A 13,079-nucleotide genomic window follows, 5' to 3' on the forward strand; every position below is an offset into this window, starting at 1 on the left:
CTCAGAGTCCCGAAAAGCCAGGATCATGAAAGTGACAGCTTCAGGGAGTGTCTCGGGACTCACGGCAGTGCCTCTGTATACACAAACTGTTGCTATTTCAGGGTACACGATTCCTAAACAAATTCTTTAAAACAATAAATACCCCAACAACAAAATCACCCAACTAGAAGAAAAATAAACAAACAAACATACATCTAAAAAACACCCCAGGATTTTTTTTTTTTTTTTTAAGTGGTTTTAATTAATAAATCCGGTTGCATCCTGTTCGGTAAGCTGAAACACAGCCCAGCCCCAGTTTAAACAGAGCCCAGCCCCGCCGCCCCCCCGCCGCCTGCCCGGCCCGCGCCTTCCCCGGGGCCGCGGCAGGGCCGCGCCGCCTCCATCGCCGCCTATTTGGGGGCAGAGGCGGCGGGGCCGCTCGGGCGGGCGGCGGCTCCGGTGAGTGCGGGCTCCGGGCGGGGGCACCGGGCTCGCCCTCTCCGCCGGCGGGCGGGGGCGGTGGCGGCCGGCCCGGAGGGTTCCCGCGGCTCGGCACGGCGCACAGGCCCGGGATGCGCGGCGGGCGCGGGCTCGGCGATGCGCGGCCCCGCGGAAGCCGCGGCTGCGTGTGCGGCCGCCCGGGAGAGGCGCCGGGCCGGGGTCGGGCGGGCCCGGCCGCCGAACGCAGGCCGGGGCTTCCTGCTCCGAACGGGCGAGTGTTGGCGGAACGGGAGTGCCGAGCCTTTCTCCCTAAGGAAGGCTGGAGCTGGCGGTGTGGCCCGGGAGCGGTCTGCGCTCCCGCCGCCCGCACGTGTGACAGCCCGCGGGGAGCCCCGCTGCTGCCGCCGGGGCGCCGGCCTGCCCTGACCTTGGGAAGCGGAGCTACGGCCTGCCCACGAGGGCTATTGCAAGGAGCAGCGCTGCCTTCTGAGTGCATCTCAGTCTTTGGAGAGTGCATCGGCAGAGAGAAACATCTGGGGCTGAAATAACATCTGCTTGCTGAGGACTCTGCAGGACCTGTTACTGTAACTAATGCTTCTGTATTTCCAGGTTTGGATTTGCTTTGGAAGTCGCAGAGCAGTTGCTGCCTCGTTCTACCTACATGCAACTTTTAATATAGTAGTATTATTACAAACAGGAAATAAAAAGGTACGTACTGATATAACACAATTTAGTTTTGACTAAGACTTAAATCTTCTGAAAGAGGCGCTGTGCTGATACAGATCAGGCAGCTAAACATCCTTGTCTCTTAAAAGGTCCATATTTTTATAGGCATATACTTTTTTCTTTCTGCTGCTAAGTTTTCTGTGGGTGATCTGGCATGTGCTCCCTTTGGGGACTGGCACGAGTCGATAAGCGCTCAGCATGATGAAAGCAGTGTACCTTTTACTGAACGAAGTCAATTGTTGCTCTCTAGTAATTCCTTTCATTCAAAGTCTGTCTCAATGATTTGTTTTCTTCTCCCCTAAATGAGGAGCAAAAACTCGGAGTGCAGTGTGAACACTAATGAGATATATAGAACAACAAAACGTAATTTGGCCTTGGAGCTTCCATTTTAAAGTAACACCTAGTGTGCTGTGCTGTCAGTAACAACACAGTTCAAATCTGTGTGAAAATCTGGCTAAAGTCATGGAGTGACAGTATTTGGCCTGCTGGTATATTTTTTTAAATGTTCAAGAATAATAAATCTGTTTAGAGACAGGCTTTCTTAAAGCTTTGGTTGTATTCAAGTGTCTGTTTCTTGTACAAAGGATGTGGTTTATACAATTTGTCTTTTTATGATTCTTTCAATGTAGCCTACTGGGAATTATGTTTCCCATTCATATTATGCCAAAATATATTTTGGGAGGTAACAGGCTTCAAAAGAAGTATTACAGTAGGTAGAGGAGTGAAAATTGTTCTGTTTGCTGATGTACTCTGCTTGAAGACATGCTTAAAAGCCAGTGAGGCACTAATTCACATGTGTATTTGTGTGGATTTTAAGACTCATGCAGCTTTTTGACAGCACTGCCAGAGAAGTGTTTCGCTCAGCAGCACGGTTCTGAAACAGTGGGAGCTCTTTGGCTGAGTTATTTTACCCCAGATAAATAAGCTTGTTTTAACTGCTTCCCCTGTGAAAGTATCTTGTTGCAAACTTGAGAACTGAATTCATTTGAATGTTTTATTTCAAAGTGTCACATTTGTATTTCTGCTTTCCAGCTGCCTTCCTGAGAGTTGAGGTGTAACTCTTACTTATAATATTCTGGTGTGGGGGGGACTTGGGGACTTGCACTAGGAACATGACAGCCAGACACAATTCAAGATGTTCATGTTCATTCCCTTTATACTCCTCTTCTGAAAGCCGTCCAATGTGCCTGTATCATCATGGGTAGAGTTTTCTTAGCTGCTCTTCACCATGAGGAGAGCAGATTTGGTTTTGCTTTATAGGTGAGGAGCTGAGATAAGCATGAAATATCCCAGCCTTAGATACCTGAGGGAAGACTATGCCTCTATAATTAATATAAAAGTAACACTCAGCACTGTTCCCTGGATGTACTCCTTTGCTTTCATTTGAGAGATTCAGGAAGGTAAGAAGCTCTAAAGCCCAAGTAAGCTGAAGCTAGGTAGTGATACTCCAGGAGACCTGCCCAATGCAGCAAAATTGGTCAAAATACAAATATGCTAAGTCTCATTCCTGAGCACAACCATTTTCTGTCTCTACATGGAAGAATGGATCTGAAAGCATTCCTGCAATGCTTTCGCGTGTCAGGTTATTGTAAATTGTGTATGTTTCATCTTTCTCTTCCCTCAGGAGACAAGTTATCTCCATACCTACCAGGAAATAGGAGACTTTGCTCTGAAATAACCGATAAACAAGTGTGAAGCATGATCAACTCTGCTGTTCAGGCCGCTATTGACCTCACGGCAGGTGCTGCAGGTAATGCTTAATTGCACAGAATTTCTGAGAGACATTTTCAATGCCTTTGACAAATATAAAAGCAGTTTCCAGTTGCTATAAAAAGCCTCACCTTCTGTATTTTAAGGGTATGAGGAGAAGCAGCAACCTCAGCCAGTGTTGTAACTGGATCACTGTTGCTCCCCCCCTGGTGAAACTCCTGCCACACAGTGAAGAAGACATAACACCTTACCTACCTGGACTAATCATTTTCTATAAGGTTTAAGTTCTGCTAACACGAGTTTAAGAATCAGTCAGAGTACCAGTACAGTTTTGCAAGGAAGTCAATGTGAGTGATTGAGGTGCTGCTTTTGTCACAGGATCCATCCCTAACTGAAAGAGACAAGAGGCTATCTGAAGGATTTCTGGCTCACACAACATCCTGGTGTGAATCTCTAAAACCTGTGGAGCTCAGTAGTAGAACTGATGATGAATTCACGGAACTGACTTCCACTTCAGTCTAGTCTGTGCTGTAAAATTTTGGTGGAGCATTTGTGTGGAAATGGTTGCACTGTCTCACTGATATTGCCATGCTGGTAATGTCTGTGGCTCGGGGATGTGATTTTGAACTCTGCCAGGGAAAAGGGGTCTTTTTGACACTTCTAAGCTAACTGTGGTTATATGGAAAAGGTGGAAGATTTGTCTAATTTAGTTTTGTAGCTAGTTTAGACAATTTTCCTGATCTTTTTTTCTTTCCCACACAATAAATATTACAATCAGTTCTTTTATGACAATGTTAATGCTGTGAATATGACAGTATTAATGGTGTTAAGTGCATTCAGTGGTAGTTATTTGAGGTCATTTGTCAGAGTGAAGGTTAACAGTGCATCGAGAGTGCAAGGAGTAAGGAGTAACAGTACAAGTCCAGTGTGGCAATCTGTGCACTCTTTAGAAAATGTAATTAAGTAAGCAAACAGCTCGTTCCTCCAGAAAATGCATAACCTGGTTTTACCTTCCTCTCCAGATACAGTCTTGACTACCTGATAATTAATGACATATTGAGGCAAGCAAATTCTGGACAAGAATAAATAAATCATTTGGCTGTCTGTGGTCATAGTCCTTTGCCTAGGATCTAAGCAACCTCTAATCCCTTCTTTGATTCAGTAGGACTCTTTTCCCCACAACTGCCATGTTATTATTAGCACCACACTTGTCTGAATGTTTAAATAGATTTGACTTTTTGGCTTTCTGGTTTGTTTTAATTTTGTAGTTGGGTTGGGTTTTTTATGACTTTTTACTGCTGGCTGGAAGAATTTTCTTTTTCCTTAATATTTCAGATAATAACTAGGACTCTTGGTCTTTATCTTGAGGTTTACAAAGTTCATTGCTGCAGTTTACTAGGCTTTTTGAGCCAACTCCAATAACAGCGTTTTTAGAACAACCATTCTGTGAACTCCCAATTTTTCAGCTTTATATTTCCAAGACCATTCCTGGTTTCCCTGGGCATCTTCCAACAGCCATTATTTTATTGCAGGAAACTAGCATTTGTCCTGTAGATTAATACCTACCTGACTTCCCTGCAAATAACATTGGCTAAGCCTTCCCAGCTCTGCTTTTCATTTGAAGCTTACACAGGTGCTACTGGTCTGATCCAGCTACTTTTCTCCTTGGTTATCCTTCCAGAGCAGGAAACTCTTCATGCTTCCTTGCATGATTTGCTCTGAAGCTCTTAATGATCCATCTGGTTGGGAATGATGTTTTACGGCAGCTAGATCCTGAGTTTCAAAGGCCTGAAGTACCTCTTTGCAGAGAAGCAAGAATAGTGTTATACAAATGTGTTTGCAAAGAGTAAAATGGATTGCAAATAACACTAGTTAAACAAATGCTTACTCTTCTCCCCACTTAAAAGAAAAATAACTAATTTCAATTGGATGCACAAATTTGTTTCCATATCAGTTACTCTGCTATCCACATTTACAGATAATTTAAGGTGTGTGCTTGTCAACTGTGCTTTGGTTAAAGATCAGCCTCTGTTTTAGTACAGTTCTCTCTTATTAAAAAATAATACCATGAATAGTACCATATACAAGGTACACCTATCATGTGCAGTCAGGTATCTGCTTCTAATAGATTGCTATTGCTCTGCACTGTTTCTTACTGAAAAAGTGTAACATCAGCTCTTCCTGCAGACTACAGAATTGAGTTAGATCTTGCAGAAGAACACTGTGCTGTGAGCAAAATGGCTATTGATGACATGGATGGAAATATCGCACAAATTTTCAGGGTATTGACCTTGCAGTTCAGTTTGGAAAAGATAACATGTTGAGCAACTTTGCCCTTTTGCCCTTTTTCAGCTTATACTTGACACTTTCTTCTAGTTTCTGAAAAGAAATGTGCTTAAGAGCCATCTGGAATTTTGAAGTAAAGGGTTTGAGTCTTTGGCTATCAATTTATTATGTATGATCAGTTTAGTGCTCTCAGCAGTGTTCCTCTTGTCCTGCAGGAATCACCTGATTACTTATCTTTCAGGGTTGGGATTTTTTTTGTTATTATTGGAATATAAAATCAGAGATGCCTTCTGAACCACTGTATTAATGGGCAAAGGAAAATGTTATTTAGCTCACTGACACAAGTGACTTGATTGCAGAACAATACCTTTAATTCGGTACAAGTTTATAAAAGTGAGCTGATTCATTTAGATGCTTGCTTTTCATGAGATAAAGAAATGTTTAATGAGAATCGTGATGGTACTGCTCCTTTGCCTGATATTTTTTTTCTTAAGGTAACTAAATTCATCAGTGACAATTGATGCCATTATGCTAAAATCAGTGCACTTGTCTTTTCCTACAGGGAATTAATTAATTTTTGGTTTCTGTCTGATTTTCCTAATACTGGTGCTCCAACATAGGTGTTGCAGTTGTGCTAACCTTCAGTCACTCTGTTAACTTCCACTGCTTGCTTAGGTGGGATAGCCTGTGTGGTGACTGGCCAGCCCTTTGACACTGCAAAGGTGAAGATGCAGACGTTCCCCAACATGTACAAAGGACTTGTTGACTGCTTCGTTAAAACCTATAAGCAAGTGGGATTTCGAGGCTTCTACAAGGGAACTACACCAGCACTTGTAGCCAACATTGCAGAGAACTCTGTTCTGTTCATGTGCTATGGATTTTGCCAACAAATTGTGAGAAGAATTGTTGGAGTAGACAGGAAAACAAAGCTCAGGTAAGTAATAAATATCTGGTTTGTATTTTAAAATTACAAAGTATATAAAATTTCATACAATTGCTCTTTGCCAATACTGTACTGTCAGGGTGCAGATGAGGTCCCAGGATTTCCTCTGACAGTATACAGTGTAGTAAATTTTGGAATATAGGCCTCACTGCACTGGCTGGTTTAGATGATCACAGCTTAACTGGAGTATTCAAGACCTGGAACATTTTTACCAGTAAGACTGAGCATTTCAACACCTGAAAGTTAGTATTCCCTTAATATCAGGTTGTTCTGATTTTGCAAGAGAGTTAGTGGCTCTTCTTACAAGGAGACATACTAAGGGGGGAGGACACTTTTCTAATAGTGTTTTGCTTTTAAAAATGTCTTTATTTAAGGTTCAAAAGCTTGCTCATCCTACAAATCCCTTACCTTTCCTTACCCCTTAAAATGTAGGAGGTAGGCCTACCAGCAATATGTTTCACTTTTTCACCGTCTTTTGTGATCATACTGGGAGGTAGACCACAGATGTGCAGAGGTCCTAGGATATCTCATGTGACTGAGGCACCATGGTCATGCTGTATGTAGGGAAGGTAGTTCAGAGAGCTTTGAAACAGTACATTGGTGTACTACTCTGTCTTTCGAGTTGGATATAGAATAGGAATGTGAGTATGTAGTAACAGGAAGTACCTTTGGCATCTACAGTTCTTTCCTTGGTCAAGTAATTGTGGTTTTGAGATCCAAGATGGGTCTTTAATGCCTTGTTGATTCAAGGTCAAATACTGAGACTGCAGAGCTGTTCTAGGATAAGACATTAAAGAATTTAAGTTTATTTGAAAGATTGTCCCTTGGTGTTGTTTCCTTATTCTCTTCATCTGGATCACTGTAGGGGCACCTTATGAGGTACATGTAGGAGAGAATTGTATTGACATGGTCTTCAGCCAGGGCCCTGATGAGAACATGTGGTCTATCCAAGATATCCTCACCCATTGTTACAGTACTGTAACACCTTCAAAAAAGGACAAACTATAAAACATTTTTCAGTTAGAGGAATACGTGTCACTGATGCATAAGTCAAAAAGAAATTGAGAAAAATGCTAAATTCTGTTTATCTTTTAACATGTGCTTAGTTCAACCAACAGATTTTATTTCATGCTAAAATATAAAGTAAGACAACAAAATGGAAAGAGAAGCGCTAAATTCCATTTGCTGCTCTTCAGGCAGTTACTAATTTCTTCCACTTTGAAAGTTCGCATTACTGCCATATCTGAATGTCACGAGCTTTTCTTCATGTCACAACTTGAGTTTTGTGATGCTTCAAGTTGAAAAGTTGTAGCTTTAATCTCTGATACTATAGATGTATCAAACTGCTGGGCACAAGGCAAGCTTCTCCCTTGCATGGAAAGAATTTCTGTGCTGCAGTCAGATCAGTCTCAGCTGTGCTGACTCCCCAGGTTCTCAAAGAGAAGCTCTACTACTATGCTATTACACAGCTCCTGTCCCAAATACCAGTGTTTGTAGGAGCTTGTTTAAAATGCATCATAAAGCAATGTTGCCCTGGAGTACCAGCCTTTTGAGTCCTGGCAGTTTAGCAACCCAGGATCTATGGTATGTGTAACATCACCACAAAATAAGCCCTGGTTTGGAACACTGAGTCACTGCAGATGACAGTGCTGTCTTGTTTGGTGGTGTGGTTTACGTTTGTGCTGTTTCTGATTCACATGACTGCATTCATAGCAGCACATCCATACAAAGATTACAGTGATCCATTGTGCCTGCTTCCAGTTTTCTTCCACTAAAAGTCTTTACTGATACTGGTAAGGTGAGTTTGAAAATACTGACATCTATCTATATGAGGTAATTATTGCACCTATTCTCTTTGAGGAAGTAATTAGAAACCAAAAGTTGCCCAGTAAAACAAGTCTATGGAAATCTTCATAAACGCTATCAAATCTTCCTGACTTTTATTCTGCTGCAATCACTGAAGCATAGCAAAAAGGATAGAGGTTGCAATATATCTCTTTGCTGTCAAACGGGTTGTATAAGAAAATGGGATGAGCTAAGTTTTCACTCCCTCTCATTCAAGTAACTGTCCTTTGCCCTTGAGAATCTTTCCCCCAAGACTGTCAGTTTTTCTTGACACTGTTTAGGGCACAGGTCCAGGAAGTTCATTGCTGGTGCAGTGGCTCCACTGCACTGAAGGTCAGTGCCCAAATACCTTCTGCAGTTTCTTTCTTGCAGTGATCTACAGAATGCAGCTGCAGGCTCCTTCGCCTCTGCCTTTGCCACCCTCGTCCTCTGTCCCACAGAGCTGGTGAAGTGCCGGCTACAGGCCATGCATGAAATGCAGTTGTCAGGAAAGATAATCCAGGGCCACAAGTAAGTATAAACCCTGCCCAATACCTCTGAAACCCTTGCTTGTGTATTATTTCCTCAAGTCCTGTGTTGGCTCAGTATCATATTCATAGTGCACTGCTAACCAGAGAAGAACTGTAGTAGGGAGGGTCACAGCCTGCAGACCTTCTGGGTGATAGTAAAGCTGGATGTCAGTGAAGGGCTCCCAGCAGGATCTTGCTCTAAGTCTTATATGAATTAAATTGTTTGCACAATGAGTCTCACCATTAATTGTTGCTGCAGTTGCCTATTGTTCTGTAACCTCTCATTATCTGGCTCGTAAGCATCACTAACTGGATCAACATCTCTCAGTACAGTTTGGTCAGTAGTGAAGGGTGTTATCCAGAAGGATGGTCCCCTTGGATTTTATCGTGGCCTGTCAAGCACTTTGCTGCGGGAAGTCCCAGGCTATTTCTTCTTCTTTGGAGGGTATGAACTGAGCCGGACATTCTTTGCCTCTGGGCGATCAAAAGATGAGTTAGGTATGGTACCTTTTTTACAGGTGGGTTTCAGCATGCTGTCGTGGGGGACATAAAGGGGGGGCGTATAGTCCCTGAAGATATTCTAATGATATTGTAAAATACATGCAAAATGAAGAAAGTGAGGCATACTGAATATGGAAGGCTGTGTCTTGTGTCTACATAGTAATAAATTATTGAAGTGACCATTCTCCAATAAAGCAGGACATATCATAAATAGAGAATTAATAAAGTGAGCTAACACTACAAAACTGCTGAAATATCTGACCCCACAGTGTAACACAACTCTGAACTACTTTTTTTCAGCTGCCATTCTGAGTGATTTTGAAGCATTTAGTTGCATTCTCCTGAACAGTGTGTTCAAGTATATGCTGAACTGCATGCTGACCATTAGATGTAGTTATAATTATCATAAGGGAACACTAAGACTGAAAATTAGAAATGAAGGAAACATGGTGATGCCAGAATAAAGACTGCCTGTCTCCTGTTAAAAGTCTGAACCAGTTAGACTTTGACTTTCTTGGGGTTAGGATTTCAGCTGCGTGCATTTTAGACTTGTAACAAAACACTTACAAACATCTGATCTGAAATACAAAATCAGGGTACAACATGAAAGAAATGACTGACCACAAAGTAACTCTACTATACCAAATAAATCTCTGTATATGTGATTAGTAACACCATACTCTAAACCATTTCACAATTAACCTTGGAATGTGATTACAAGTGTTATAAAGTAAATTTAGTTAATACAGTCAAAATTGAATTCTGAGTTATCATTTTTTAGCATGGCCAGTAATCTAAGAGACATTCTTTATAATCTTTGAGTTTCTAGTTAAGATTTGTAATTTACCAGTGGCTTGAAATTAACTTAAAGGTTAGTAAGAGACCAAACTGCTCTTTTGCCATATGCAAATTCCTCTGTTCTCTTTGAATCCTGTATATGAAATAATGTTATATTTCATGAATATTGTGGCATATAAAAGCATATTTCTTAACTTTTAGGTCCCATTCCTTTATTACTAAGTGGAGGTTTTGGAGGCAGCTGTCTGTGGATTGCTGTGTATCCTGTGGACTGTGTCAAATCTAGAATTCAGGTTCTTTCAATGGCTGGAAAACAGGCAGGCTTTATGGGAACATTTGTGACTGTTGTGAGAACTGAAGGTGAGTATGCAAGCAGATCAACTGAACCTATAGGGCTGCAGACTGAATTCTATACCCTCCAATACCCCAAATCACTTAAGAAACCTAGTGATAGTGTGTTAGAGACAGACTAACTGTTTCTAGCAAATAAATATCTACTTTCATGTAGTGTGGAAATCTTGGAATCTAAAAACTGAGACCTACTTCATCTTTCCTGCCTCTTGGTTCAGAAGATAATTCACTTAAACCTAACAGAAGCTTACTATGCATTAAAAGCAGATAATGAAATGGGCTCTATTACCTGTGACCAAACCTATACATGAAAACTGAAGGAACTAGGTAACTTCCATGCAGAAGTTTTCTTTACCTCTAGAAGTTAATATATGGCTGAGGATTGATTTATCAAACAGTCCTACTCAGCCTGGCAACTTCAGGCATCTACCTCAGCATCTTCTCTCTGGAAAAAGCCTGTGGCAGGCACTGTGGAAGAGGGTCTAAGAATAGATGTGGCAGCTGATATGAATCCTGGCCCCATTGCTAGGTAAGATGCTCATCAGAACTGGAGTCTGACTTGGGGCACAGCTCTAACATAGTCCTGCTACCCCCTTTCCAGCTGTGGTACAGCCACTGTCAAGTTATCTCAGCTTGTCATGCCTGAAATAAGCATCTAGCATAAGCTCACATGGCTAAACTCCTGTTACAACATTAGATACTCCCATATCAATATCTGGTACCACTGCAATCAGTAGGTATAGCAGTGAGTTCAGCTCTCTGTGTTCATGCTGCTCTAAGCAGAAACATTGCTTCAGTATCCTTCAGAGGTAAGAGCACAGTGGTTGATGCAGACAGTCACTTTATTAAAGTGCTAACTAGCTCTGGTTTCATTTCCAGGCGTGCTTGCCTTGTATTCTGGACTAACGCCAACTATGATCCGTGCATTCGTGGCCAACGGGGCACTGTTCCTTGCCTACGAGTACAGCAGGAAACTTATGATGAAACAAATTGATTCTTACTGAAACTATCTAGCAGACGAAGAACAAGAGATTGTTTCAAGGTCATTTAAATAAATGATGAAAAACACATAGATCACATGATGGTCTGAGCAGAACCAAATCAGTGGCCTAATTTTAGGAAGGCAACTCCAGTTTAAGATTTGTAATCTTTTAAAATCAGGTGATTTTATGGAGATGTGTACATGCTGCTTGAATTGCACAAGCAGAACTATCTCCCTCTTACAGATTCTGCACTAGGTACACTGCATGTCATAAATGTCTTTCCTGACCTGTAATGGTGCTAAAAATATTTACATTGACCTGTGGGGTTTAATGTAACATGCAAGAGGAGGTTATCATTTGTCTACAGCAAAGCACTGGTTTCAAAACTGTGCTGCAGTTGTGACCTTTTGCTGTGGTTGCTGATGTCTGACACAAAATAATGTCAGTTCTTGTCTAATCTTGCTGAGTGTAGATGACTTGGACATACCCCCTCAACCAGGAACACCTTTCCTTCTCCAGCTACACCCCTGTCCTTCTCCAGCTCCCTGCTGCTCTGTGACTTGCTAAGGTCATAGCAGAGGGTGTCTGACTTAAATACTGTGACCCAGTGAATGGGTTTATAAAAGTAGGATGCATTAACCCCCTACCTTATAGGAGACCTAGAGCCTGAGATACACCTGTATTTTTGATAAAAGAAGCACAGTAACAACATGAAGGAGGCTATGCTGCATTGTATTGTTTTCTAAGTCCTTTCAAGAAGTGCTGGAGTATGCTAAGCACCACTTAACATAAGGAACACTGCTGGAAATAGCTGCTGCCTCTGAGCTCAGAATTGTAACTTTGTGCAGGCTCCCACTTAGCTCACCTTGGTGTGAATGAGGCCACATGCTGGAAGGATAGGAAGCTGAAGAGGAACAGAAAGTGAGCACTGAGTTGTTAACTGACACCATGGTCTCTGACATAGCAGTCTTACTGGGGCTGGAGTCTTGCCACTTGCTGTGCCTCTTCAGCTGAGTGGAAAAGCTCATATGACTGGATACCTTGTATCACCTTCAGGCCTGGAGGGCATGGCCTGCTTGGTCATGCTACTTGATTAAATATGGAGTTAGTATTACCCAAAATGATACAGTGACACCTCTTCCCAATGCCACTTTTGCTCTACAAGTAGAATGCTCCTTGTACAAGCATGCTTCGCTTTGTAAGAAGCAGCCACTGCCTTATCCTGGAATAAGTTGAGCAGGACTTAGAACAGCACAAATTTGTCCTAGAGTTGTACAGATGCTGCCTGGGTGCTCTAAGTGCAGCCCACCAGTGTGGGGGCAGTGGGGCCCACAGACAGAGCCCTTTAACCTGCTGAGATCATCACAGCTACATTGAGAGTACATCTTATCACAGCAACCACATTTGTCAGTGACAGACTACAGGCAGAGCTGGAACAACCTAGTTTTGCATGTTACAGCTTCCCTTTTAGATCCCAGAAATAGGAACAAGCTTTAGGCGTAGATGAAATCACCTCATTACCTGCTGCCTCTTGCAGTAGAGCCAGAGTGCACTTAAACGGGCTCATTCCTTACTTTGTTGCAGCATCTTTGACAGAAGAAGGTTGCTGCAGCTCCACAAAATCTTTTTGCTCTTCCACCCTCCAAATGCAGAGAGAATAACTCATTTCCCTTTCATACACTATGAGAAAAGGCAGTTAAAGCAGGACATGGCTGAAGAATCTTCCGTGTCTATTGCACCAATACCCCTTGACTGGTACACTGGGGGCAGCACTACTCTGCATTGCCAGTACTTTAAAAGGAATTTATACCAAATGTTTAAATGATTCAGGCAGGAAGATGAGGCTTTAAAGAGTTGTTAGACCTCCCCTTCTTTTCAAAGTTGTCTAGCTAAGAGAAATAGTATATTTGCACATGTTTCTGAGAGTTATGAAAAGGTGAGGACAGACTCCACCTCAGTGGAATACTTCAATCTATTTCTTAGATTTGTCTTTGCTTTCATTTTTTA

The 13,079-nt window shown here is 42.1% G+C and overlaps 1 protein-coding gene across 2 annotated transcripts; it reads left to right on the forward strand.

The window, feature by feature from the left end:
- The first annotated feature begins 337 nt into the window (after positions 1-337).
- SLC25A15 (solute carrier family 25 member 15) lies at positions 338-11,166 on the forward strand. 2 transcript variants are annotated; one of them, XM_040089264.1, is made up of 8 exons: positions 338-438; positions 1,030-1,128; positions 2,771-2,896; positions 5,818-6,076; positions 8,303-8,440; positions 8,768-8,937; positions 9,940-10,098; positions 10,969-11,166. In XM_040089264.1, the coding sequence occupies exons 3-8, from the start codon at positions 2,845-2,847 to the stop codon at positions 11,091-11,093; spliced, it is 903 nt and encodes a 300-aa protein (XP_039945198.1). In that variant the 5' UTR covers positions 338-438; positions 1,030-1,128; positions 2,771-2,844; the 3' UTR covers positions 11,094-11,166. The 2 variants fall into 2 exon arrangements, with proteins under 2 accessions (XP_039945198.1, XP_039945209.1); XM_040089275.2 differs by lacking the exon at positions 338-438 and having other exon boundaries at positions 649-1,128.
- The last annotated feature ends 1,913 nt before the right edge of the window (positions 11,167-13,079 follow it).

This window comes from Hirundo rustica, chromosome 2 (genome assembly GCF_015227805.2).
Source record: "Hirundo rustica isolate bHirRus1 chromosome 2, bHirRus1.pri.v3, whole genome shotgun sequence".
Lineage (NCBI taxonomy): Eukaryota > Metazoa > Chordata > Aves > Passeriformes > Hirundinidae > Hirundo > Hirundo rustica.

Coding starts and splice junctions, on each gene's coding strand:
- SLC25A15 (XM_040089264.1), top strand. CDS start 2,845: ATGATCAACTCTGCTGTTCAGGCCGCTATTGACCTCACGGCAGGTGCT. Junction 6,077..8,302: donor GACAGGAAAACAAAGCTCAG/GTAAGTAATAAA, acceptor TCTTTCTTGCAG/TGATCTACAGAATGCAGCTG. Junction 8,938..9,939: donor GCGATCAAAAGATGAGTTAG/GTATGGTACCTT, acceptor CTTAACTTTTAG/GTCCCATTCCTTTATTACTA.